The sequence below is a fragment of the Pteropus medius genome, unplaced genomic scaffold (assembly GCF_902729225.1).
Source record: "Pteropus medius unplaced genomic scaffold, Ma_sr-lr_union100, whole genome shotgun sequence".
Classification (NCBI taxonomy): domain Eukaryota; kingdom Metazoa; phylum Chordata; class Mammalia; order Chiroptera; family Pteropodidae; genus Pteropus; species Pteropus medius.
This window is the reverse complement of record NW_024346667.1, coordinates 24,537,664-24,565,452: the sequence shown is the minus strand read 5'-3', so window position 1 is coordinate 24,565,452 and position 27,789 is coordinate 24,537,664. Positions and strand designations below refer to the sequence as shown.

The window sequence follows — 27,789 nt, the reverse complement described above, 5'->3', positions numbered from 1 at the left end:
TTTCTTCCAGCTATAAAATTCCACATTGTAATAAGATGTGCTCACCTGAACTTTCTACTGTCTATAATTTATGGGCAGACATTCAATTTCTATAACTGATAAACTATATCTTTACACAAATTGTAAAGTGTCTTTGTGGGAGAAATGAATATCTATTAGTTTCTAATGTTTTATTTCTCTTTTTATCTTTTTCTCTGTTTCAATGTTATCAGGATTAAGGCCTAAGTATCAATGAAACAAAGGCACTGTCTAGAGACCAAATTCTATCAAAGACTTTTTATCTTTTTCTCCATTTGTACAATGGAATGTATTCTCTTATTCTATATTGCCATTAAAAATGATTGTCCTTGTTTTCCATTATGTAACAATATTAAATTTATAAAATCAGGACAACAAAATATATTAGTAAATTAAATATTTTCATGTATCACTATTTTGGCAGAATGATATTAAAAAAGGATAGTTTCGTGAGGAAAATTTAAAGATATTGCAATGGATATATTAAGTGATTTGATTTTTATTGATAAGCTTTGGTATTTTATTAGAAATATATATAATATACACTTCAGTCTTTATGCTTTAACATGTTTTATGCTATTGAGACATTTTTAGCATAATAAATGATGTACAATTTCAAAGTTTTATCATATTTCTTTTCAATTCATGCATCTTCTAATAAATGTGTCATAATAATCTTTAAGTGTATTAATAACTAAATAACCTAGTCATTAACAGCATAAATATAATTCCTTAATAATGCATGTCTTGCTTCTATAATAGGAATGTGGTTAGGAAACAAGATTTAAACTTCATTTCAATACAATGTTCTCCTGACATGTGCAAATTAAATTTCTTGAGAAGTGAAAAGTATCATGTAACTATTAGAAATTACAATCAATTTGTATTTATAGAAAGATATTTGTCTCTGAGCAAATTAATTTATAGATGATAACAAATTAACTTCTTGCTGAGATGATTTTTTGGTTAAATAAATGCATTAGAACAGTAAGATAATTAGTATTGTACATTAACTACAATCCGTATAAAAGTAGTGTTAATTTAGATATTGGTGACTAATAACTATGTGTGCAAATATTTTATTATTATTTCACATCCCCTTTCTGTGAAAGATTGTCCTACTATCTGGTCAATGTGCTAATAAGATGATTTCAATCGGCAAAAAATAATTTTGAGAACCTAGTTCCAAACCTAGAATTTGGTCTGTTCTAGATGATGCTTGTTAATTTAAACAAGCTATTTCATTCAGATTTCTCTCTTTTAGGTAATGATAACTGTGATCTCCCAAAAATTCATTAAATGTACATTTTCTTGTTTTAACTTTAAAAACCACTTTTGTTAAAAAAGAGAAAATACTTATAAACCAAATTTAATCAACAAAAATATCATTTTAAATAATATATGCATTTAGAGGATGAATAAAAGCAGAAGTGACACCTACCTCACTGTTAACAAATATCCTGCAATATTTCTTATTAACTTTCTTCTCTTACTTATGGCAAGAATTATACTAATGGAAAAAGCATTAGATTGACAGTTGAGATTTAGTTTCCACATTTTTTTCAGGTACTAATTACATCTACAAGCTTAGATAAGTCAGAAGTATTTTTAAACATCAATTTTGTTCTCAATAAAAATTTTTTATAAATAATGATAAGTTGTTTCTGCTCCTGGATTTAAATAATTTGTTAAATAATAAATGATAAAAAATAATAAAGATCACATTTTTCTCTATAAAATCAAAAAATTATCACCTATTTTCACACAGCTGCATATTCCGAGTTCCTTATATTACTATTAGCTACTAGATGTTCAGTTGTTAAACTACTATCTACACCTCATGTTTTCATAGGTGTTGGAAACTAAGTCTCAGCTGGTGCCAGTACAGTAAGCCTTTTTTCCTCTGTCCATTCTTGTTTGATACTAAATTAAACTCAATTCAATGATACATAAAGTCAGTGATACTTACTAGATAGTCTATAAACCTCATAAATCAAAAAAAGTGTAGTACCTTTACCTTTATTAAAATATAATTATCAGCATGACCATCATTACACTAATATTTCAAAATATTTTATACTAATGAATTCTATTACATACCTTTTATCTTTTGGTATTCACAGGAGCTCCTTCAAGAAGATAGTCAAGGCAGGTTTTATCTTTAGTATTTTATAGGTGAGCAAACTGAAATTCAAAAGATGAATTTTACCAAATCCTGGAGAACAAAGCATTCTAGATACAGACCTGGAATTCAGACCAAGGTCTTTTAATTTTAAGTCAGAAAATGTATTCCCTTTGTGGTTTCCTACTATTGTGTTTATTGTCCTTTCTAACTTGAACTTAGGTCGATTTAAAATATTGATATTTTAATATATTTTCTAATATAGTAAAGACTTTTTTCTTATGGCTTCCTAATGAGTCCTCTCTTTTCTTTCTAAATCAGTACTTCATTAGCTTTTTTGGTAACAGTACATGCTAATAATAAATACAAATATATACATATTTTTTAGAAAAAAGATCCATATCCCACACTTCAAAAAAAAATTTTTATCTCCCCTAATTGGTTGTCATAAGCAGGTTTAGTTTATGTCAACATTTATTTAATGTCTATCTACTTTGCGCTTGTTGTAGAGCTATAAATATAAATATATACATGTAAACTTAAATATATGTAAATTAATTTATATATAAATACAAGATTACAAATATATATCAGATGTTATACTTGTATTTGAGGAGTGCATAACCTCTTGAGAAAGATTTCAAAATCATATAATTTACAAATATTGTATATTTAAAAATTATAGTAGCCGTATGCATATGGCTATAAGAAAATACAGATGTATTAACCCAGTCTTAAAATCAGGGAGAGCTTTTGAAGGGTTAGATGACAGTATTTGAAGAGTAAGTGTTGCCCGAATTTTAAGAATAAAGAGTCAAATAAGAAAGCCTCAGAGGCAGCAACATGAGCAAAGGCACAGAAGAGAAAACCTCTAGTGGTTTGTACTGAGAAATCACATAGTCTCAAACCTTAGAAAACTAATGTGAGGTGAAATTTTGTTGTCTCATAATTAACAATAGCTATCAATTCTAAAGTTGGAGTTAGGCAATTGACTGAAGGAATTTGTCTTTGAACTGCTTAGGCAAACGTCAGTGTATATTGAACCTGATACTCTTAAGATTCTCCTTTTTTCTTTTTTTGGTATCTAGTTTACCGGTGTTTTTTTAAATAATCTTTTCTTCCTATAAAAATTGTTTATCAGAAAAAAAAAATCTTGAATTGTCTTTCATGGATGTTAGTCCCTTGCTGCAAGTTTATAATAAAACTTTGACAAAAGCAAGCACTTACTTCATCCAAGAATTTATTTTAACTGTCCCAAAATGCATTTTCGTAGAGTTTTAATAAAATGTGGAGAAGGGGAATTATGGTTGAATATGCTTTAAAAATTGTGGGTTGTATAAAAATTAAGGGTTTTATTTGCTATAAAAACTTGTTGTTCCTTTAATATATAAAGACAATAGTAATACATTTGCCAGTTCAAAGAAGGGGAAGACTTTATAACTGAAATAAAGATAGAGCTAAGTCATCATGTATATTTTAAGTCTTAATACTTTAGCAGGTAATTGAGAAATTAACTTATGTTTTATGATGGTCCGTCCTGTGGATTCATCATGAAGTATTAGAACTATTAGTACTATCAGTTGTTCAGCAACATTGGGTCTGAGATTTTCAGAACCTATTTCATTTCTGGAAAATAGAATAACTGTGAAATCAGTCAGTGACCCATAAGGCAACATAAAAAGGCTATTATTATAAAGGTATAAGCATGTGGGGAGAATAAAGCTTTATCAGTTGAAAGAGAGAGAGGTTATAGGCTTTTGTTTCTTGTGGTGGTACCTGACCTCAAGGATGGTTTTGAACCTCAAGAATTGGATGATAAAGTCCATTCCATAAATACCACCAGGAACAAACCTTGAATCAAACAAATTTAAGTTTACTAACTTACTGAGACAAGGAAGAACATAGGCAGCTAGGGCTATCATAATAAAGTACGCACACTGGGTGACTTAAACAAATTTATTTTCTCACAGTTCCAGAGGTTAGGAGTCTAAAATCTAGGTGGCGGCAGATTTGGTTTCTCCTGGTTCTTTCTCTTTGCTTGCAGTTAGCTTCCTCTTACTGTGTCCTCACACAGTTGTCATTCTCTGTACCAGCATCCTAGATTTGTCTTTTTTTTTTTAAATGACGTGAGTCATACTGGTTTAAGGCCTCTCTCTATGGCCTCATTTCAACGTATTTATCCCTTTAAAAGTCCAATCTCCCAATATACTTACATTGTAAAGTACTAGGGGTTAGAGCTTCAACATAGACTTGAGGACACAATTCAGTCAGTAACAACTTATATCTCAGTTGTTTTTCTGAGGAAGGACTAGGGGAAGCAGGTTTTAGCTTTGTATTAATTTCTGTCATAAGGCAAGAGAGGCTTAGCAATCAGTTAAGTCAATAATCTTTTGAACAGAAGCTAGAAGAGCAAAACAAATTCGAAGACATCAGTGTAAGACAGGAGAAATCACTCAATAAAAGATGTTTCTTTTAGTATTTTACAGTAGGGGCAGCCTACAGAAAATGTTTGTTATCTTTGGAGCTAGTCATATTTATGGTTGTTATCTGTCTGATGATTAGCAGGTTTGATTTTATTCTCTCATTCTAGGATGTCACAAGAAATGAAATGCAGAGGGTAGAAAATTCCCAGTTCACTCTAAAGCAATACCCTAGGGTGGCACTCCTTTTTTGAGGATGACTGTATGGCTGCCCATGGATAAATTGCTATATCTATAGGAGCCTTCTAAAACATTCCATGACCAAGTAAAGGGGCAGAGGAATTAGAAATATTAGGAGAGATAACTTCAAATAGACTTCACATAACGAGACTGACCTGGTAATAAAAAATTAATGACTATCACCATGTAACGTTGCTATTGCCCTTCCCATCAACATCAGGCAGACTTGAACTTCCATTTGATTAAAAAAGATTTTTAAAGTTCAGTGTGGTTTTGCTTGTATCCCGAGTATCACGAAACAATTAAATCCAATCACAGCTTATATTAAGCAGCTTATATTTTATTTTGTAAACCAAGGGAAACCATTGATAGTTTTAACCAGGAGAATACCATGGTCAATTTTTTAACACTCTGCTAATTCTACCAATTTCAGAATATATTTTTGCCTACTTTCAAATATATTTAAACATGTAAAAAGGAAGTATATAATTCACTATGATAGAAATAGCCCTCATAAAAATATCTTTGTAATTAATATGTTAACATTTGTATGTAATACACGTATAGTTCAATCTCATCATTGAAAACAGGCATTTTCTTATACCAAGCATGAAAACATGAAACCAATTCAAACTGTTTTATAACACTTTGTTATTCCATACATAGAATATTCAAATATAGTTTAAATACCGTGTCTGAATGAGTCACTTAACTATTTAAGTCAAAACAGTTGTCCTCTAACCCAATATACTTACAATAAAATTTTTAACTTATATTTTAAATAAGGAAGGCAATATGGAGAATTTGCTTAGAACATTATTATGTCCAAGAAAAAAATGGACATTCTGAAAATATGGACAGTGACATTGCCTGTAAAAGTTACACCTCGTTTTACATAAAACTTGTTCCGATTTTATAGTAGATTTACTGGTTTCTTCTCAGTTCTTAGATATAAGGAATATGCCTATTCCAGATATAAAGAATATACCTTCATAAGGTTTGTTAGTTTAGAATTTTAGCACTATTTTTGAGAAAACAATGTACTAGAACTTGAAAGAAATAGGAAGCCCCAAATTACATCATTGTTAACGAAATATGTAATTGATATGTAATTGAAAAATATATTTTAAGTAGAAATCTTTCTGTCCTAATCTTTTTATAATTAGTAACATGTTATATGCATTATAAAAATATAAACATATGAATGTACAAATTAAAATACATTTATGTAATTGTATTCTATAGAAATTTAGTGTTTTATGCATCACAAAAGATATAGCCAAAGTTACATTCTTTTTGCATATCTTAAATGTGAGTTCATTAATATGTTCCTGTAGATTATCTTTCTATTATATTCTTACCTTATGTCTTAGGGGACATTTAATATGAAATGGTTCAAAAAGATAAAAGTAAAAGAAATGAATATCATAAAAAATACGCATTTTAATCACAAGTTGGAAAAGCTTTAAGTAAGAAGAGCACCAATGAAATAAATACAGAAGCATGTTTGTTAAATTGAGCTGCAATTATTAAATATGACTCTATAGCATAAACTACCAGAGTTATTTGGGACACGTATAGGCAGGAAATAAATGTTAAACATTGTATGAAATCATCATGGATGTAATATAAATCATGTAACCATTATCGCGTCTGTGTGCATTTAGTTTGCTTCATCTTTCATTATTATAATAATAATGAAAAAGCACATTATTATATTCTTATAATATAAATAATGGCAAAAATGCAAATTAGTGCATTGAGATACAATTTATCACTTCTTCAGTTGTCATTGTGTATGTGCATATGTATGTGTGTGTGTTATTTAATGATAATGCATAATGTTGGCAGGGACCAGAGCAGTACATGTGCTTTGTCCAATTTATTAGATTAAAAATTGGTATCGATTTTGCAGGTCAAATTTCAAATATAGATGAAAATTTAAAATTTGTCACAAATTTGCTTCACATATTCTACTTCTAAATATTTATCCTAAAAATAGTTTGTTTTAAAAAAGAGTGTTTATTGTATGCAAATTATGATTTATTTAGAATAAATTATAATAAAGATGGAAATGACCAAGATACTAATATTATAACATTGATTAAATTATAAATATTTTATATCTATAGGATGTAACAGTGCAATTATTAAAAAGAAGACAAAGAAATATGGATAATGACATAAAATTATGTCTATTACATTATATTGTTGAGAAAAAGGTTACTAACATTCAGATACATTATCTTTGTTTTATTTTACTATATTTATGCATATGTACACATACACATACTTATTATACTTCACATCTCATTATACAATTATTTGATATGGTTATACCCATATCAGTGTAGGAGAATTATGAGTAATCCTTATATATAGTTTTTTTCTGTTCTTTCTCTAAGTATTACAAAACATATATAGTATGTTCAATATATATAATTATTAAAAGGTTGATGCCAGTAACACATTATATATGTATGATCTTTGTACAGTTCATTTTTTTGTAAAGAGATTTAACAATACATACCGAGAGTCTTAACAAATATTCTTAATTTTGACCTTTAATTCCTCTTTTGAATTTAGAGTGAGGGAATAAAAAATAAGAGAAAATCTATTTATGAACTTTCATATTATTGTATTTATTACACTAAAAAAGAATAAGTTGGTTACTTGGATGGAAAATAAACTTAAACATGTTTGAAACCCACATTCATTCATTCACTGAAAAATAGCTCAAAAGAAATGCACCAGAATGCTTCTGATGTGTGCTAGTTTGTTTCCTAATTAGATTTTACAATTCTCAAATTTTCTGTGATGAAACGTTTTGAAACGTTTTTGTTATTGTGGATTCTCCTTTTATAAAATAGGAAACAAACAAAAAAATGGTGCCCTAAAGTGTTGCAGTCCAAATATTTAAACATCTATTAGGGAAATCATTTCTGTTTTATGAAGATTATGAAATCATTTCCCAATGAGAGAGAGAGAGGCCATTTTTACTTGACTCAACTGACCCAGGGCTGAATTTAGCTGCATCATTAATTGATTTCCACAGTTACTCTCTCATGGAATGAAACATTTGCCTTGACTCTCTAATTCAGTTTGATTTCTGGACTGCATCTATACATTATTACTATTTGCAGTGTAACACTTCGCCGAACTGAATGACCTAATGTATTTTTCTTTAGTGCCAAAGAAAGCCTTACAAACAGGAGGGAGTAGAAAACCTGAAATTCCTTTGAATCTTGCTATTTTCAGCCCTCTGTGCCTCATACTTTTCAAGCCTTCATAATGTCACAGTTAGTGAGTAACCTAAAAGTTTTATAATTATTTGTAAATTTCTTGATAGACAAAATACTTGTTTTATTCAGACATTTTCTCCCAGAAGAAACTTAGAAATTTAGAAATACATACAAAAATACATACTTTATTATACTTTTTCCACCATTTTTTCTCTTCTATAATAGAAAGAAAAATAAAACATTTAAATAAAAACAAACTCTAATACCCAAGAAGGTGGCATAATTCATATCACTTTGGGAAATGAATGTCTGTAACACATCTTGCCCTCCCAAATGAAGATGGCAGATTAAGATGGAAACAAAACAAAAAAACAAAAGCAGAAACGTTAAAGCTGCTGCTGTTTCGCTTCATCTGGTTTAACTGGTAGCCTTTCATTAAGCCGATTAAATAACGAGTCACGGTGTGAACCTTAGTGGACCTAGAGCTAAATAGACAATAAAAGAGTTGAAGGAGGAAATGTGTAGCGGAAGGGACAAAGAATAGCTTAGATTTGGGATAATATACGCACAAGATGACTAGGTGGTCCAAACACTGATCTAATTAAGGAGATTCAGAGCTCAGAATGTGATGTGGTGACAGGCATAATGTATGACATTGAATCTAGTATCATGTTCAAGTCTAATTCATTTGAATCTTAAAGTTCTAGGTACTTAAACTAAAATCCAGATTATATTTATTTTAACATATCATTTTTTTCATAAACATATTTATATAAAAAAGTTTTTAAGTGAAACTGACATCATTTTATTATCCTTGATATAATAGATTTAATTTAATTTTGTGTAATTATGTTCTCATTCAAAACCAACTGGAAAAATACAATTAGGAATAAAAGTGTAAATATTTGAAACTTGGTATAATATTATGTTTTACTTTCTGAAATATAAAGGTTGTGAGGGCAGGATTACCTCTGTCTGTTTTAAAAAAAATGTATTACACTGGAAGAATCCCTACGACATAGTATGTGCTCAATAAATATTGTCAGTGAAGGAAGGAAGAGATCATATTGGTTTATTATTTTATTTTCTCAATGAGCTAATGTTTATTCCAAAATTTTCCTAATTCACTTAGGTTATTTTCTATTATTTCATAAATATTTATAAATAACCACATTAAACCAGGCACAATACTATTTCAATAATCACCATATTTTTGCATTCATTATTTTTACACTTGTAATCTATTGTACGTTTGCCTGCTTTCTGAATGCTGGAACCAGTGCAGCACAATGGTAAAACATTCCTGGAGCTGGGGGGTGAAGAGTGCTAGATTCAAACTCCAGTTCCACTACTTAATAGCTATATGACCTTCGGCAAGTTACACAACCTTTCCCTTCTTCAGTGTCCCTAACTTCAAAATGAAATAATTTTAATTCATACGATTTGTGATGATTAAATAAAAACTAGTAAAGCATGAAAAACAGTATGTAGCACATAGTTAATATTCAATGTATGTTAGCAATTATTGCCACTAGTGAAAATCATGTTTTACTGAAACCCTTTATCCCTATATATTAATATCCAGTACTTTTACATGTTTCCTTTTATTTTTCTCTTCTCTATGTTTTATGCTCTAAATTTTCAAATTTTGTATCTTCCTTGCTCTAGTATTTATAAATGTCCAACCTTGAAAAATTACTTAACCTTAGATTTACTATCTCATCAGTAAAATGAGGTTAATAACAGTATTTGCTTCAATATTTACTTTAGTGTGTTTAATAGTAAGATACAAAAATTCAATGCAATGTCTAGTTTGTACTTTGTGTTCAATAATTTTTAGCTTTAAAATTATTATCATTGTTTTTAAAGTTATTGTATGTTAAAAATGAACTCTAGGTATAAGAATAAAAAGGTGATGATACCCTTAATATACTACAATTCATATTTTATTTAGTTTTTACTTCACTGTCATGTAGCAAAATCTCTCCCATAATAATCCACAGTTAATCTCCAAATGGTGTTCTCTCACTAGTACTCTTCAATTTGTTTCTTTCTCTTGGCACTTCTTCTGTGTATTACCTTACATTTATCTAAATTAAATCTTGTCTTGTATTGCTGTTTTCCCATTTCTCACTTTTCATCGCTGTGAAACTTTTCTCCTCCTTTCACTGAGTTTGCGGTTATTTTGAAAATATAGCTGTAGCTCTGATAAATGCACACTATTCCTTCTGATGATCAAATACAGTGATAGAACACGCTCTGAATTCAACTTGTCTCATTTAATTCTAACATTCTCTTTCTATATTTTCAATGATTTATTTGTGTAATTTATATTATCAGTAATAGTAGTAATAATGATAAAAACAAAACCTGAAAGAATGTGGGCCTTAGAAACTATAAAGATTGGTTAACTATTCTTTTCTTGCATTTATCTGAGCCCAAATGTCTGAAAAAAAATGGGGCCAAATATTGTTGCGAAATTTCTGTGAATATTCTATTTTTCGTGATGAAGGAAAACCAAGAGAGCATATTTATAATTATTTTCTTTAATCCTCCCCAACATTCATACCTTTAATTAATTTTATGGATTTCTATGAGGTCAATTTGTGTAAATTTGTCACTGGGATTATATCTAAGTGTATGGGATATATATATATTTCTAGTTTAGGGTTTTTAAAAAGCACACTTATATAAGTATTTCTTAGCAATATATTAAAATCTAATTATACAACATGCCTTCAGGGGAAAAATTATGATTTTTTAGTTGTCTCACTAGAATTTTAATATTGTATTCTTGGGTAGATTACTACATCCAAGTTTATGCTTTCATGACAATACATTAAATCCCTTCTTTTTACAACTACCAAATGAGAATTTTGATAAATAAAAAAATATGGACATATAAAAGTACTTTCCATTTAACTATGCTAATTACAGAGCTTTGTCTTTATGAGCTTAAGAGGAATTAGTTGAGGATTGCAGTGTTCCTGGGTTGCCATTTTAACAAAATGGTGAGTTATATAATTATCTAAGAAGTCTGAATTATCTAATATTAACTTGATGATTAAGTAGTTCTGGGGAAATATTGTGTTCTGTGTGTTTATTTGTATTACTATTTCCAACATAAATACTAAGAAATATGCATTTAGAGAATATGATGTGACACTCTTTAGAGAACATATTTAAAAATAAAATAAAACCTATTTTGGTTTATCAAATTTCCATCAAGGGAATAGTACTAATTTTAAAAAATGTATGCAATTACTTTATTGATAGTAAGCAATTAAGTTATCATTTAGTAATGCTTATATTTTTAACTTTTTATTAAAGTGGTTAGAAGCATATCTATTGAGAATTATATCTACTTAGTGAATTAAAATATTTATGAAGTATCCTGTATTAGGTATAGTCATTTCTTTTATCTTTAAATCTATTTGTATGTTATTAATCTTGTAACAAATAGCTTGGTCAAACAGAAATTGTAAAGCTGAACTCATGTATTGAGGCCTGAGACCTCTGAATGGGGCAGAGGGACGCTACCTCTTACGGACACTGAGCTAAAGTTTAGAAGTGTTCTCCCTGGAACAAGATTTCTGTGCATTCCTCTGTTAAACGGAATGGGACATGTCTTGACTGAAATGTTTCCCTATCAAAGTTAATTGTCTTCCTTTGTGTCTTCTGGATATTGAGTGCCCTTGTTACACTTTTTTTTTTTTCCTGATAAACTATTAAGTTGAAAACCTGAGCTCCTAAATTGGTCACTAGCTACCTCTTTAATATATGATACCCCAATCAAGCAAGCCTACATGGGAGTCCCTTTGCACAGTGACATACCCATCTGACAGCGATGCCATGCCATCAGTGTGCAGTTTGAAACATCAAAAATATGTGACTGGGCCATGCAGCTCTGGCTGTTGAGTCTTGGAGCTATTTTAATTTTTTTCTAAGAAGGATGCAGATATGAAAGGGATATAGAGCTTTTCTTATTTCTAACATTATATCACAAATTAATAATACAAAACTCAGAGTTAAATGTAAAAATAGTGACATTTGAAAATTGATCTATACTCTGTTAACATTTATTTATTACAAAGAAATGAATATAGTGTCAGAGGCTAGAATTCATTATTATATGAAATGACCCACTTTTCATCTGCTTAAGGAAAAATAACTGTTTTATTTTTTTAAATGATGCTGTAAATAGTTTAGGCTTTTATTTTAAAAAATTGCTATACATCTTTTTGGATACGCCTCAGTAGCTTTAAAAAAAAACAGTTAATTCTTCTTGTCAGTGTTGTTTAGAAAATTTCATCGAAAGAGTAGAGTAAAGATATAGTACCTTAGGAAAATCTCCAACAAATTGAAAACCTTACTACAAATACTGAATTGACGTAAAAAACTGAATTTTATACATGTAAAAAAAAGTCACAAAATGTAGATTCTGACATTTATTATCCTGGCCCCCTTTTCTCAAGTAATCAAATGTACTTTAGCAAATCTAAGATCTATACATATAGAATTTAAAGCCATGCAAGTTCTCATTTATATAAGTGCATATTCAATATGTATAATTTTAACTTAGTACATTAATTTTAGCAATCAATGTATAGAGCATCTATTTACACTTACTGAGTTAAGTGTGTAATTGTTCACATCTTTTTATATGTTTGTTTGGATGATAAAGATAAATGACCTTAAATCCCAAATCTGAGCTCTTAGGCATTTAGATAACATTTGATTTGCTGGAGAGTTTCCAATAGTACTGTATTTACATAAGATTTGTAAAGACCTATAGTTTTAAGGTAATGATGGTGCTTAAAATTATGCCTAGAAGATCCTAAGAGAAGCACATATTTAAAGTAATTAAAACTACATTCATATGCAGAGAAGATGCATTCCTAGCTTTATAAAACCATCATTGTATGGAACAATCAAAGACTTGTAAAATTTCTTAAATATATGGCTTTGTGGGGGAGAGGGGGTGCAGGTGAAAATAAACCAGGATAATCTTCTTTTCTTCAATTCTATACCTTTCCAGAATTATAGATCATATATAAATATTACTCATCTTCTCATTTATGCTTTGTAAACTTCCTGTCTCTTAAGCATGAATGAAAAGAAATGAAGGTAAGCATATGCTGGTTATTTTTCAGAAAAGGAAATCCAATTTCTGATTGTCAATGAAAAACTACACCAGATAAGTTAAAAAGACAAGACTTTATCCAATACTTTTACAATAGAAACGAAGACTTTTACAATAGGGGGAGAGATTAAACTCAACTCTGCTGAAACAACAGGCAATGGAGTTATTAAGCGGTGCCACATGAGCAAGAGGAAAACACTGAAGAACAACCGCTTGGAGTTGAGGTTGGTCAACTTGATTAGGCCCTGTGTGTCTGCTGATTGGCACTTCTTGGATTTAGGCTCCTACCTTCTCACAGAGACTGGGCTAGGGACACTGTGTGTCTACCATAATAGTTACATTTCAAAAGGATGGTCCTTGAAAAAGACATTCCTGGGTGGTAAAAGGGGCAAGAGGCTAGGAGAAGATTTACATCTCAAAGGGGCAGAGAAAGTTTATACAATTGCACATTTTCCAAAGTAAATGCTCTAAGGAAACGGAGATCAGAGGTTTATAATCTGAATAGATTTTGTCTAAAATTTAGTCAAACTAAGAGAAATAGTAAGGTCGCTTGATTAGATATAGGTCCTTCTGATTTCCGAGAGAGAATGTTGTAGCAGAGTTCTCAAGCCTTCCTTGGAATATTTTCCTTCTCAAAAGCACTTCTACTAAACATTTTAGTGGTTAAAGACACATTTGAATTAAAATGTTCCCCATTAAAATGTAAATACCGTCTTGGAAATCAAGCTTGTTCACAGATTAGTACAGTGAAAGATTTACATGGGATAATCAGATTGCTTTCCTTCTGGCTGAGAAATGTGCCCTGGGAATTAGTATTTTGATTGGATGTTAAGAAGTGAGAAGGATTGATAATTGTTCTACAAGATAAACTTGGAGAAGATAGACCCAGTAAGGTGTTACTACCAGGAACTACGAAATGTATTTGGACAGGACAAACTTACTCACTTTTATATTTTGCACTGGCCTGTAGAACTAACAACTGTCATAGTTACTACAGAAACTCATCCTTCTATTATTTATGTACCTTTCAAAGAAGATTTAAAAAATGTGTTGGTAGTTTACAAACTCATCCTCATATATTCTGCATGTAATTATCTCATGCTTAGTGTTCTGAACATAGACAAGAGCAGAATCTAATAGATCACATTTAAATAACGAAAGCGTGTGAAAGGGATGTAAAACCAGCAAAGTAGTTTCAGTGACTAGACAACTTTCTGTAATGGGCCAGAAAGCAAATATTTCAGGCTTTGCAGACCATAAGTTTTTGTATCAACTCCTCAGCTCTGCCTATACAGTTATGTGTGGCCTGATGGAGTAGTTCTGAGAAATGAATCGTTAGGTGATTTCATCGTTGTGTGACCATCAAAGAGCACACTAACCCAATCTTAGATGGTATAGCCTACTACACACCTAGGCCTTACAGTATAATCATATAGACCACAGCATGTATTTGGTCTCTCGTTAGGTAGTATGTGACTGTGTAGCTGAAAGCAGCCATAGACAATAGCATAGAGAGTACAGTAATGAATAGATATGGTTGCGTTTTGATACAATTTTATTTACAAAAACAGGTGATACTGGGCCAGATTTGGTTTATGGGCATAGTTTGCCAAGCCCAGAACTATAGGAACATTTGCTGATGTAAAGAAGCCTCTCATACACTCAACTCCTTTATAGCCTACCTGAATTAATGCTCTACTTGCAAACGTGGTGATGTGCATAGTGTAGAAAACGGGAGGCCGAGAACTAAGAATTTGCCAATAAACTTGAAAGTGACAAGAAAAAGAAAGGCTCTCTAGACAGAAATGTCTTTAGAGTTGAAAAGGGCAATTCATTAGCTGATTAGAGCTTGACTGGCTTGAGTATAGCTGACTCTCTTCTTGTAATTTTCTGTTCATCAATCTTGAGAAGCTTTTGACCTGTGCATTAGAAAGGAGATTCCCAGGCTCACAGCTGACACAACTGACTAAATGTGATGCTTTCCCCATTGTAAATGAATAAATTGGTATTCCAGCATAAACAAAGATATCCTGTGATTTTGATTAGTTCAGTAAATCCCCAGTAGCCTAATTAATTCTGGATGAATTGTTAAATTTGTTTCTGGATTTGCATAGCTGAGGCCCAGTCTTCAGATACTGTGAAGAGCTGCCAAAATGAACAGCCAGTTGTTCAATTCCCCATCTTTCACATCTCTTTGCTATAACATATTAGAGAGACACTAACTCTGTAAAACTTCATAGCGAAGGTAAATGCTTTGGATCCCAGTTTCAGTTTTATCAGTAAGAGCAGTGTGTTACCGCAAGTAGCAATCTCTTTTATCAGGATTGTTTTAATTAGGCAAACAATACTAAAGTCTTTTTCAGTCTGAAATGTTTAAATTCTATTACACTTCATGGAGGGAACAGTTCATTCATTTAGCTCTGTGTGACTGATGGTAATCTTAAAAATAGTGAAAAATTTTCAACTTATTAAAAACAGAGCAAATAAGGTGTCATTTGATTGACTCTTACATTAACATCCTGGGTTTCCTTGCAATAAGTTGAAGGAATGAACACAGGTTAACATTTTTTCCTTATAGCTATAATAGCTTTTTAACACACCACTGAACACGCTGTTAACATACAGGAAATGGGTATTGATTAGCTGATTGCTTTCTCCTGACTGACAAATGAGGATTCACAGCAAACTCTGTGTTAGATTCTTTCCCTCATAGGTCTATGTAATTTCTCTTCCCAATTTACTACACTGAATTCCATTTATAAGTGATGATACTAAAACTTTTTAAAAATTATTAAAGATAGTAACTTAATTCAGTATTTCATGTATTCAGTAATTCAGGCATTTAGAGTATATGTCATTTTTTCCCATCATTTATGGTATTTATATCAACAATTCATGCAGGAAAAAGATCCTTGATTACCTCAACATTTCATTGATATTTTTCATGATTTTTTGTAAGTAGAAGAGTGATTATTACTATATTCCATAGGCTTTTTTTAACAGCACGTATGTAAGTAAGTACAACCTCGAGGACACTTAGTCTGTGCGTAAGAGTAGAACCAAAGTAGAGCATAGCATCCATATGAGTCATGGGCCTAGGTTTTCCCTCCCATGCTTCAGTAATACCTATAAAAATTAAACCAATATGATTTTACATAAACAGTGCCTTTCTCAAAGTGGTCATAATGTTACATTTCTAAACATGGTGAAATGGTGTCTCTCTTAACCCACAAATACTTCAGTAGCTCTGAACTATTAATAACTACAGCATAATCAGAATTTACTAAAGGCTAGGCACAATAATAAGTATTTTAAAGCATCATATCTTATCTTCACAATAGTGTTTAAAGTTAGGCACCAATTTTATTTTGAAAATGAAAAAATGAAGAATCATAAAGTATAAATAACTTATCAAAAGTTTTCCAAATAGTGTGCACTAGTCATCCAATTATCAAACTATCATATCAGATGAAGCAGGCATCAAAGTCATATCTCAAATCTGGGTTTTGTTGATAATATACTTCATGCTTTTTATCTTTTATGCTATTCAGACTTCATCATCAGTAGCATGTGTCTTTATTTTTTTAGATGATTGCTTTATAAGATTTTTTTAAAAAAGATAATTTTTCTCTTCTGACCAATTGTGGTCAAGGACCTGCACTGTCTTTGCATTAGCCATCCTAAGTATGTTGTTGAAGGTTCCTGTCTGATGACAAGATGGCTGGTGAAGCTTCAGTTATATCTCCTTCGCGTAACAGCATCAGAAACAGAAAAGAAAAAAAAAATCAGAATCCTAGGTTAGTTTTGAAGATTAAATGAATTAAATAGTTAGAGCAATGCCTAAAAATTAGTAAGTGCTGAGAAATTCTGACAATTATTCTTCTTTTACTCATCTTACAAGGAGCAACTCATTTGAAAAGAGATTTTAAACTTGGTATAATATACCTTGAAATATCAATGCCTTGTTATTCCATCCTGTACACCTAGAATGTTAAAATCACCCAGGTGTAAGCATCTTTGAAGTTTTCTAAATCATAAAGTTAAAATTAATTTGACTACTTAGGGTGGCCACTCTGTTGGGTGCAATTTTCACAAGGTCTGGTGTCAAATGGAAACTATTCTTTATAAAAAGGAATTATTTTTCAGTTAATAGTGTCATACATATCACTGAGTGAATAGGCTCATTCTTCACATATTTCAGTTTAAAATTCAAATGTATATAAATTATTTGAAAGAAAGAAATTAAACAAAATTGAACAGAAAGGTGAATGTTAATTGTATTATATTCATAAGACCACAGAAGGAATATCAAAGTCATGAATAAAAAAAAAGAAAAGAAAGAAAATGAGACTCACTATTGTTAACATGTTAAATTGCTTGAAGTAGTCTCAAAATATAGCTCTGTCTATAATATTGTATTGTCATTATTACAGTTATAAAGAGAAAAAATGAAATTCTAATTTTTCACAAGAACATTTGCTTCATTGTTTTACAGAAAATCTTTTATTGAATTTTTTTTAGTCTTTTTAAATTAAATTTATTGGGATAACAATGATTAACAAAATCATATGGGTTTTAAGTGTACAATTCTATAATACATCATCCATATTGCATTGTGTGTAAGATGCGGTACATACATACATGAAAGATGAAATATTGCTATTTGCAATAACATAGATAAAGTTTTTTAAAAATATTTTTCCATAGCTTTTAAATTTAACTAGTGAAAAAATTTAACTAGGAAAAAATTAGCTTTTTGTTTTAACTGCTAAATATTTTTATTTATACTTGCCATTATAATTCCTTCTCATTTCTTTCAGAAATTGTGACAGAAATAATTCCATTGTCACTTTTATTCTCAGAATTTTCCTTTCTACCAGCTCCTTTTCTTCAGGATAAACTCAGGATTCCTTTATTCTTTATCAGATTTTTCTCTCCTCATTTAGATTTCTCCTTTTATAAAATTCTCTACTCAATATATTAAAATTATGCATTGCTACATCACTATTTCTTTACCTAAACACTCTGCTTTCTCTACATCATCTCCTAGGCTTCAGCAAAGCATAAGGATAACTCGGTCCTTGGAAACATGAGCTGGCAGGGCATTAGTCTAGAGAAGGCTTAATTTACCAATGAAGAAAAGTTTATATATGAATTTATACTCTTGTTTGAGGTATATAAGGATGTATGTTGCTTCATATTCTTCCTGATACTTGCTATCAACAGATTTGGTACTTTATGCCAGTCTGAAACATTTGGCTTAAATTTGCATCTTCTTGATGACACATATGGTTGAGCACTTTTTCCGATTTTTCTTAGCCATATGGATTAACTAATTCATGGGCATTTGTTCAAATCTTCTGTTGATGATTCTTTGAAGCTGTTTCTCTTTTCCTTATTGATTTTTAGGAGACCGTCATTGATTCTCCATATGAGGTATTTGTTAGATTTGTAAATGGCAAGTATATTTTCCAGCTTGGTGGCTTGCATTTAGGTTTTTTTTAATAGTATGTTTCATGGAGGAGACAATCTATATTATAATGTAGTCAAACTTATAAATCATTTCCCTTATGGTGAATTGCTTTATATCTTGTTTAAGAAATTTTTCTATACCATAGGATTATAATGATACTCTCTTATATCATCAGGTGCTTTTGGAGTATCAAAGCTTAGTGTTAAACTTTAACATCATATTTAAACAACTTCTTAGCTCATCTTTCCTTCTTGCATCTTTGAACTTTCATCTAGGATCATGTTCCTTCTGACTGAAGAAAATTCTTTATAATTTATCTTAAGACAAGTTTATTAGAGGTGAAGTTTCTGCTTCTTTTTAATATTTGTATTTTAACTTTTATGTATGTATATAAAATTCTAAGATTGATTTTATTTTTTTTTCCGTCACTTCCACTGGCTTCTTGTTTCTATTTTTTGCTGGTGATATCAGTTACCTGTGTAAGTGTCCCTAATGTGAAGGCTATCTGTATTTTTTTATTTACATAGTTTTAAGATTTATCTTTGTCTTTGATTTTCTTCAATTTCACTGTTAAGTGTGTAGGTGTGGATTATTCTAGTTTTTCAGTTGCTTTGCTTGAAATTTTATGACCTTCTTCAATCTATTGACTGGTTTCTTTCAACATTTATGGAAAATTTTTAGCTACTGTTTCTGCACATATAGCCTCTGCCCATTTTCTTTATTCTTAACTTCTGAGATTGCAAATAAACCTATTGTTGTATTTTCAAATCTTTTTCTTTCTTCTTTTCTTCATCCGTATTTTCAAATCTTTGCCTTTCTGCTTTTCATTCCATAAAGTTTCTTTTAATCTCTTTCCTAGTTTACTAATCTCCTTTCCTGCTGTTTTATCTGTTCTTAAGTACATCAATTTAATTCTTATTTTCAGTTATTACATTTTTACTTATATAATTTTTGCCTAGCTCTTTTATAAACTTTAAATATTTATAGATTTAAGTTCTTTATCAAAATTTCTAAACTGTATTTCATTTTCATAAACATAATGAGTTTTATAATCCTGGTGGGAGTGTTACTGTTATATTTCTGTTCCTTCTCATCATATCATTTTCTTTCTTGGTGTTCCATGTGATCCTTGATTCTTTGCTTGATATTTTATTTAAAAATTGCTTATAACAATGATTAGATGACTCAAATAAGATGATACTATCTTAGTATGGAATGGAAAGCTTTATGTTTTATGAGACACCCAGATAAAAGTGGACTGCTGTCCTAGCACAGAGATGGAGGAAGTCTATTATTTTACCTATCTTCTATACCTGGAGGAACACATAAGGGCACTTAGACCTCTTAGTCATCTTGCCAAAATGGAAATTCGCAATGTGGAAGTCCAGGTGCAATCTTATCTTTCTAAGTTATAGTTCCTTTCAGTACATAGGCTGAGCAATTCATGCTTTTAAAATATATTATTTGTTTGTTCACTTCGGCAACACATATACTAAAATATGTTATTTGTATATAATCCAGGTTTTTTGAGTTTTTTTTGTTACCATTTTTCTTCTTCAGTAGAAGAGTTAGGCCAAATTATCTATTCCATTACTACCTAAGGAAAGATGCATCTAAATCTTTTACTAAATAACTAAAATTTACTTTTTATTTTTATAATACAAGCATACAATAGTTTACAAATAAGCAATTAGTACCAAACATTCTAGATATTTATCATAATATATTAGTGTATATCTTGACATCTCTAAATTAGGTAAGCATTAATATTTATTTTGAAATCAACTGTTTCTTGACAAAAGATATCATCAGACTATCCCAGTTAATGAGCTTGTCATTGAGTAATTGTAGTTTTCTTATTATAAGAATAATTAATTTATTCCATCTAAGATTCCTAAGTGTCTTTTCAGTGATGTATTTCTGATTTATTTTATAATTATCTACTTTTAATTTATAATTTATCTTATTGATAAAGATGGAAAAAATAGATGTCATTTGAAGACATTGCTGATAAAATTTCTTCTAGGCATTATTATAATAAGAATTGTAAATATGATCAGAGCAATAAGATTATGAGACTAGTATTTAAATATATTAAATGAAATATTCAACATAAGTCTTGGTGTAAGGACTTGTAAAGAAATAGTTATTTAGAAGAACACAATTCTCTGTCTGATAGATTCTGTTCTTATGATTTTTAAAGAATTGATTTTCAATCAAAATTATTAAAATCATCTTCTTTAAAACTGGTGTTTCACAAATATCAATAATATTTGTTCCCATTCTGTTCTATTTTAAATTCATATATTGTTTTCACTCAAGTTTCTATTGCTATTTATATCACCTAGTTGCTTTTGGAAAAAATGCTTTTGTGAGATGCCTGTGGTTAAAATTGTTCTAAACTATACTTGTCTCTTTGGCTTCAGATTTTGCTAGAGGAGACTTACAATTTTTATTCCTTTTAAAGTTAAACTCTTAATATTTCTCTAAGCCAAGTTGTGAAAATGAGAAAGTGCAGAAAGAGATCCATAGGGAGAAACTATTTTACTTGCCTCTTAGCTTTTCTAAGTAATCAAAAGAAAAAACTGGTCTGGAAATGACATTAATAGTCTTCATTTATAACACGAGATCAGAGGAAACACCAGAACTTGAGTTATTTCCTTGAATACTTGAGAGGGCCTCCAATAGGAGGCAAAGTTGACATATAAAAAAAAGAACAAGTATTTAAAGGAAAACTCGGGACCATCTATTCCTAGCTGTATGTTTTTACCTTTTGTCAAGGCATCAGATAACTCATGATATTATGTGATAAAATATTTTAATTAAAGACCTATCTTTGGAGCTGAAGGGGTGGGAAGGGGTACTAAAATGATTGATGTTATTTGCTACAAAGTAGTTGCCTGTATATAACCAGCATAAGATGTCTGTGGGTAGAATATGATAGAATGAAATATGACATAATTAATGTATGTCTTTAAAAATGTAAATTAACTGTAATTGATAAAAAATTGTTTTCAATATTTTTCTTTGAAACTCATATTTCTAAACTAACAACTAGGATCACTCGAATACACATAAACATTCAGAAACAACCGGTAGCTCTTAAAATCAGTTTTAAATTCATTTATACATCGATTCATAGTTATGTTTCAGGTTGTTAATGTATTTCTAGACATAATCACCATTTATCTATAAAACTCATAAATTTTATATGCTTTATAAGGCTATTATTCACCATTAAAGCATTCTTGATAAAATTTAGAATAAAAATGTTTAACATTTGTGATTTTGTGAGATGCAATCTTTGCTTGTTAATAACTATCAGAAAGACCAGTAAAGGTGAACACGACAGTTTTGTAAGTAAAATACATCTTACTGCTACATTATTTAAGGAAAGGACCACTTGATTTTGAGAAGTAACAAGTGAACATAATTGAATTTGTATAAGTAGTTCTACATAATATATTGAGGAAGAGGTTTAATGTGTAGCATGAAATATGCAGGAAAGAAATTCTAAAGAGTTTTCAAAATTCATATCATTATTTAATAATACATATTACTGAGATAGTCTTAAAAATCATTTTAAAATGTAATCTCCAAATTAAAGAAAAAAACTTTTCTGTGCATGTTAATATTCCCTGGGTGATAGTAATTCTTATTTTTAATTATGCATCCTCTCAAAAAAATTACATTTTAGATGTCTCACATAATGTTATGCCAAATCTCAGCATTTATTCTAAGATATTCACATTATCTAATTAGCATTGCAATGTGTAACTACCAAAAGCACAACTAATTCGAATGGCTTGAGACTTCATGCCAGATGCAGGGAGTTAGTGAAGAGATTCCAAGGTGACTTAGTAACAATTGTATTTCTAAATGTCAGAACAGCCAATGCTAACCCACTGTTTTTAGAACCAGATGTCCCATGATCTCTTACATGATTTTATGAGAAATCAGAAGCTGGAATTCAGAAATGTTAATGGAAAATTATTAATAATTCTTATTTGATACTCTACATAATGTTATTACTTTTATAATGCCCTCTCTACTTATAAGTTTGTATATTAAAATAAAAAAAAACATAAAGAAACACTGTTTCTTTTCAAACTTTTCCTATGGCTAATTGGTCAAATTTTTTAGTGATTTTATATAAATATAAATAGATCTAGCAGAATGACTATTAAAGGCAAGCAGATTGAAAATATTCCTTATGTTATTATTACTCAGAATACATTGAAATAAACTGTGAATATGGATAAATGTAGGTAAGGAACATTAAACTGTCAATACAAATGACTGAACAAGATGCTCATTATCCATTTCTATCATTATTTTTTTAGTGATGTAATGACCAAAAAAATAAACTTAGGCTGAGTCTCTCTTATAAGATTTTTCGAAAGCACACCTACCTCCTTTGACAACACAAAACGATAATGACTTGAATAACTTCAGATATTAGATTTGAAAACTAGATTTTACATAACATATATAAGGATCAGTCTATTTCTGTTTATTTTCATCAGATAATGGTGTGACGGCCACTGTTCCATGAGAACAGAGATCACTTAACATTAATGTAACATGCGTATGTAGGAGATTATATGGTCAATCCTGGCCTTCTGACAAAAACATGTGCCATGTTTAACATTACAATTTGTGATAGTACCAAAAACTTAGAGAACTATTTATTAAATATTTTATAAAATTCATTTCGTTAGTGTTTCTCATCCTTCTTAAGAGGAAGACAGAAATCAGAAACAGAGAAGAAGAAGGTAGAAGGGTGAAAAAGAATGAGGGGATGGTTTACGAGGAGACAGCAATGATTGCACCTGACCATATTTATGATAAATTATAAACCACCACTTTCTCCACTCAATTCACATAAAAAATGTTATCAACCACAACAGAGAAACAAGGATTACTATTGTTACCCCAACCATCATGGAAATTTCAATTAGAATAGTGATTTGTGATATTTCTAACCTGGCTAAGATTGTCAGGCTGTGAATGTCAGCTGAAAACTAAAGGTCGCTTTTCACCTGGATGAAAACTGGTAAGATTATCAGTGTCATCTCCCATGATAATGAAAAATGACAGTTGTTAACTCTTGCAGTTGGTAAAGATTGTCTGAAAACATAAAAGAAAAGCCATATCCAGATTATAAATAATATCTTCTGGTTTGGCATATGTCTTCCATGGTTAGTTAAAAATATGATAATTAACTTTAAAATTTAAGGGTCAGGAAGTGACTATATGTACCAATACAATATGATAAAGGCAGCTGATAGAATTTTCCTTAATCACTGTTTAGTAAGTGAACTTTAGTTTGTCCTCCTTCAACTTCACAAATAAATCTTAATCCTTTAGAATCAATTTATATTTCCCAGCATAATGATGCATTTTATCTGTTCAGCTATGCTAGTGTTCTCTCAAGCCAGCCAGCAATGATCTCACCTCACTTACAATATAAATGTACCGGTGCATAAACATCATTTTTATTTCAATGCCGATGACACACTACTTGTCGATTTGGCAATTAAATAATTTCTCTCTCTTTTGGGTGCAATCTGCCAGACTTATTATGACTATATTTCTAATATTCATTTCATGTTTAATAGTTCTTTGCCTCATGAGGGTGCTTGTCAATTAATTAAATTGAAATGTCATTCTGACCTCTTATTGGAAACAATTTACTCTTTTTTCATTTCATCATGTTTTTGCCTTTATATTTAAATTAAGAACCATAATTATTAGTATTTAAAAACTTTTACTAATTAATCTTACAAAACTATGTGCTCATCAACATTACTGACATTTTATCTTTACAGAGGTTATCCAGTTGAGTCTGCCTGAAGATCAGAAACTAAGCATTACAACGGCAACTGTGGGACAAAGTGCTGTTTTGAGCTGTGCCATTCAGGGAGCACTGAGACCCCCCATCATCTGGAAAAGGAACAATATTATTCTAAATAATTTAGATTTGGAAGACATCAATGTGAGTATATAAATAGACATTGTTTTATAATTTGTATATTTCATGTGACATACCTAGCCTTTGTGAAGTCTAAGGAATTTAATGAATATTGGATATAGAGTAGAAGATAATTATTTGAGCATTGCCATATCCATTTAACTGCATGGAAGCTAAACTATAGATCATTTGATATTATCCAAATTATCCAAATCACTTGTATAGATATGGTAAGCAGGTTATGTAGCACTACAATGAGTATGAATCACACCAACTTAAACCACAAAGGTCTATCAGAATTTTTCTAATTACCAATAATTAATCTAGCAATTGATATTATAGTTGAGCAATACCCTATAACTGGTGAAATATTAAAGTAAGTAAAGCTAGTTTTTGCTTCAAATATTTTATATTGTGTCAGAAACAATAAATAATAACCAAACAAATAAAAGAGTTATTTTTCTAGAATGAAGAAACATGTTTCTCCAACCCCGTTGAATCCTAGAAATTCAGAATCTAAACTCAATTAAATAGGGTACAGCTCCAAAGATGAAACAAAAACAGAACAAACTTTGGGGTATTCATCTGTTTCTGTTGTGCTATCTGCTGAAAATGAGCATCCAAAAGTGAACATCATCCTAGATTTTGATAAGTAAAATTATGTTAGTTACGGAATGTCTATGGAAATGAGGTGGTACGATCCTTTGCCTTAGCGATTTTTGGTTTTCATGATGTTTTACATATACATTTTAATTATTTTTTTTCTTACTACTCAAGAAAGCTATCACTTATCCACTTATTCTTTGCTGCTTTATAAAGAACTGCTAAATTGTGTGTATCTTATTTATAATAACTACAGTCTTTCATCATGCATTAAGTTATATCACAATTTGGTCTTTATTCAACATTGAAATCAAATGATGTCATACCAACCTAAATTTTATTCTAGTGTTACCACTTATTAGCTGTATAATCACAATAAATTGATTGAAGCAATTTAAGTTTCAGTCTCTTCATCTATAAAGAATTGATTCTCATAAAATTCAATGACACATACCAAGTGCTCAATAAATATATTATTTCTTTTGTCACTTTAAGTAACGATTCAATATGACATTGTTGATCATGTTTAATAACAATTGTGAAACCCCATGAAAATATTATTTATTTGAAAATAACCTGATGTAATATGTATTATCCTGACTTTCAACAATTTGCTGGATGAAATATATAGAACTCTCAGGTAATTTTGAATTCAGATATAGAATAAACAATTTTTTACTCTAAGTATGTACCAAAAGTTGCACGAGATGTACTTATACAAAAATTATTCTTGTCTATTTGATATTCAACTTTAATTAGGTGTCTTATTTTTTTTGCTGGCACTCAATTTATATGAAACTCAAATTGGTTTGAATACTGCATTAAGCCCCTTTCCTACAAATGATACTATGGCTTGTATCACTGAGATTAAAAGTTCGATCCGTTTATGTGAATTTAATCCATTGGCTTTGTGGATTCCTGTTGTTTTCTCATTCTTAATATTTGTTCTGTGATTTTTGTTTTCTGTATCTCTAAATTGTGTTAGTCATTGTGTCCAGCACTGAATAGAAGAGACTGGGGAAAAAAATAGTGAATTAAATACATAGAAGTTTATTCTTTCATAAAATACACTGTCTACAGCTAATATGATTGCTCCATGAAGCATCTGGAACTCAATCTCTTTTCTTCTTTCTGGCATTCCAAGAGCATAGCTTTCATTTTCAAGGTCATCTCAGGGTTCAAAAAACCTGTTGGAACTCCAGCCGCCGATCTATATTCCATCAATCTATAATCCAGAGCCACAGCAGTTCAAAGCAGGTGAAAGATAAATAACACTTATTCTTGGAAGTCCCACAACTATTTATGGGTCATTGATGTACAATAACTGCAATAACTATAGTAGGGAAGCTGGTAAATACAATCGTTTAGGTAAGCATACTGTTTAGCCATATGTTACAAAGGAGGAACAAGAGAATAATCTCTACCTCTCTATTCAAGGCCATCCAATAGGATATAAAATGTTCTACTCTATTTTTTTTTGTTTGTTTTTCTGCATTGATTGAATATAATTGTTTATCTGAATTCAAATCTAAGCAACTCTGCACACTGTTTTTGTTCCTTTGGTAGTTATGTCAGCCTTCAATTTATTTCTTTGATTGTTTCGTTTTACTTTTATAAGCTTTTTCTTAAATATTCCTTTTTTTTCTTTTTGCATTCAGTCTGATGAGTTTTCCTTCTGATCATTCTTAAGCTAGTAACATCCCTGCAATTTTATAAAATAATTCTCACCATGTACAGTTGAACTTCACTTAAAGGAAAAAGCATTCTGTTGGTTTAAAGAAAATACAGACAATGAAACTATTGAGATGATCATTTTAATTCAAATCAGAATCCTATTACAGGTGTGGCAGCTTGCCATATTACTATGTATTTTAAAATGCTGGATCTTCTGGTATATAGCTGGCAAAACTAGCATTGGGTAATAACATTCAAAGCATAATTAAATTTTCCTTATTTTTAGATTTTTAAAGCCATTAAATGCTTAATAGAAAACATTATATCTTATTCTGATAAAACTGTTTCAGAATATGTACTGTACTTCAAATTTAGAAGTAAAATCCCCAAGTCATGTTTGTTCCCAGAGACTGAAAGGAGTGATCTTAGGAGTAGAGAATTCTGACTCTATTACTCAATTTTAACATATGAAGCAAAGAGAATATACAAAATTTTCAGTTAAATATATGAACTTTAAAGTTTTAATATATATGAAAAGGGCGTTTTTACCCTTTAAGCTTTCAATGGTAGCTGAGCCCACATTATTTGTCACCAATAAAAATAATTTAATTAGCAAAGTTTCATCTTAACTTTCTATAACCTACAGTGTTGTCTTTTAATATGAAACATATTAGAGCATACCATGAAAATTAGTTCTTTAAAAAGAAATCTGTTGACTTTGCTTCTTTAGAAAATAAAAAATCCATTTTTCCCCTGAACTAAAAATGTAGACATTTAATGTTTATAATATAATACATCATTTGCCATGTAATTTTTTTCATTAATTCATTTTTAATATAAGCCTAAGGCCATTGTAGCTCTTAAAATCTAAGTAGAATCA

At 30.1% G+C, this 27,789-nt stretch overlaps 1 protein-coding gene across 2 annotated transcripts in view; it reads left to right on the top strand.

The window, feature by feature from the left end:
* FSTL5 (follistatin like 5) overlaps positions 1-27,789 on the top strand; it is a 544,717-nt gene that overhangs the window by 335,271 nt on the left and 181,657 nt on the right. For both annotated transcript variants that reach the window (XM_039876278.1, XM_039876277.1), the window contains exon 7: positions 24,490-24,656. In XM_039876278.1, the coding sequence (XP_039732212.1) occupies positions 24,490-24,656 (167 nt within the window). The remainder of the gene's footprint in view (positions 1-24,489; positions 24,657-27,789) is intronic.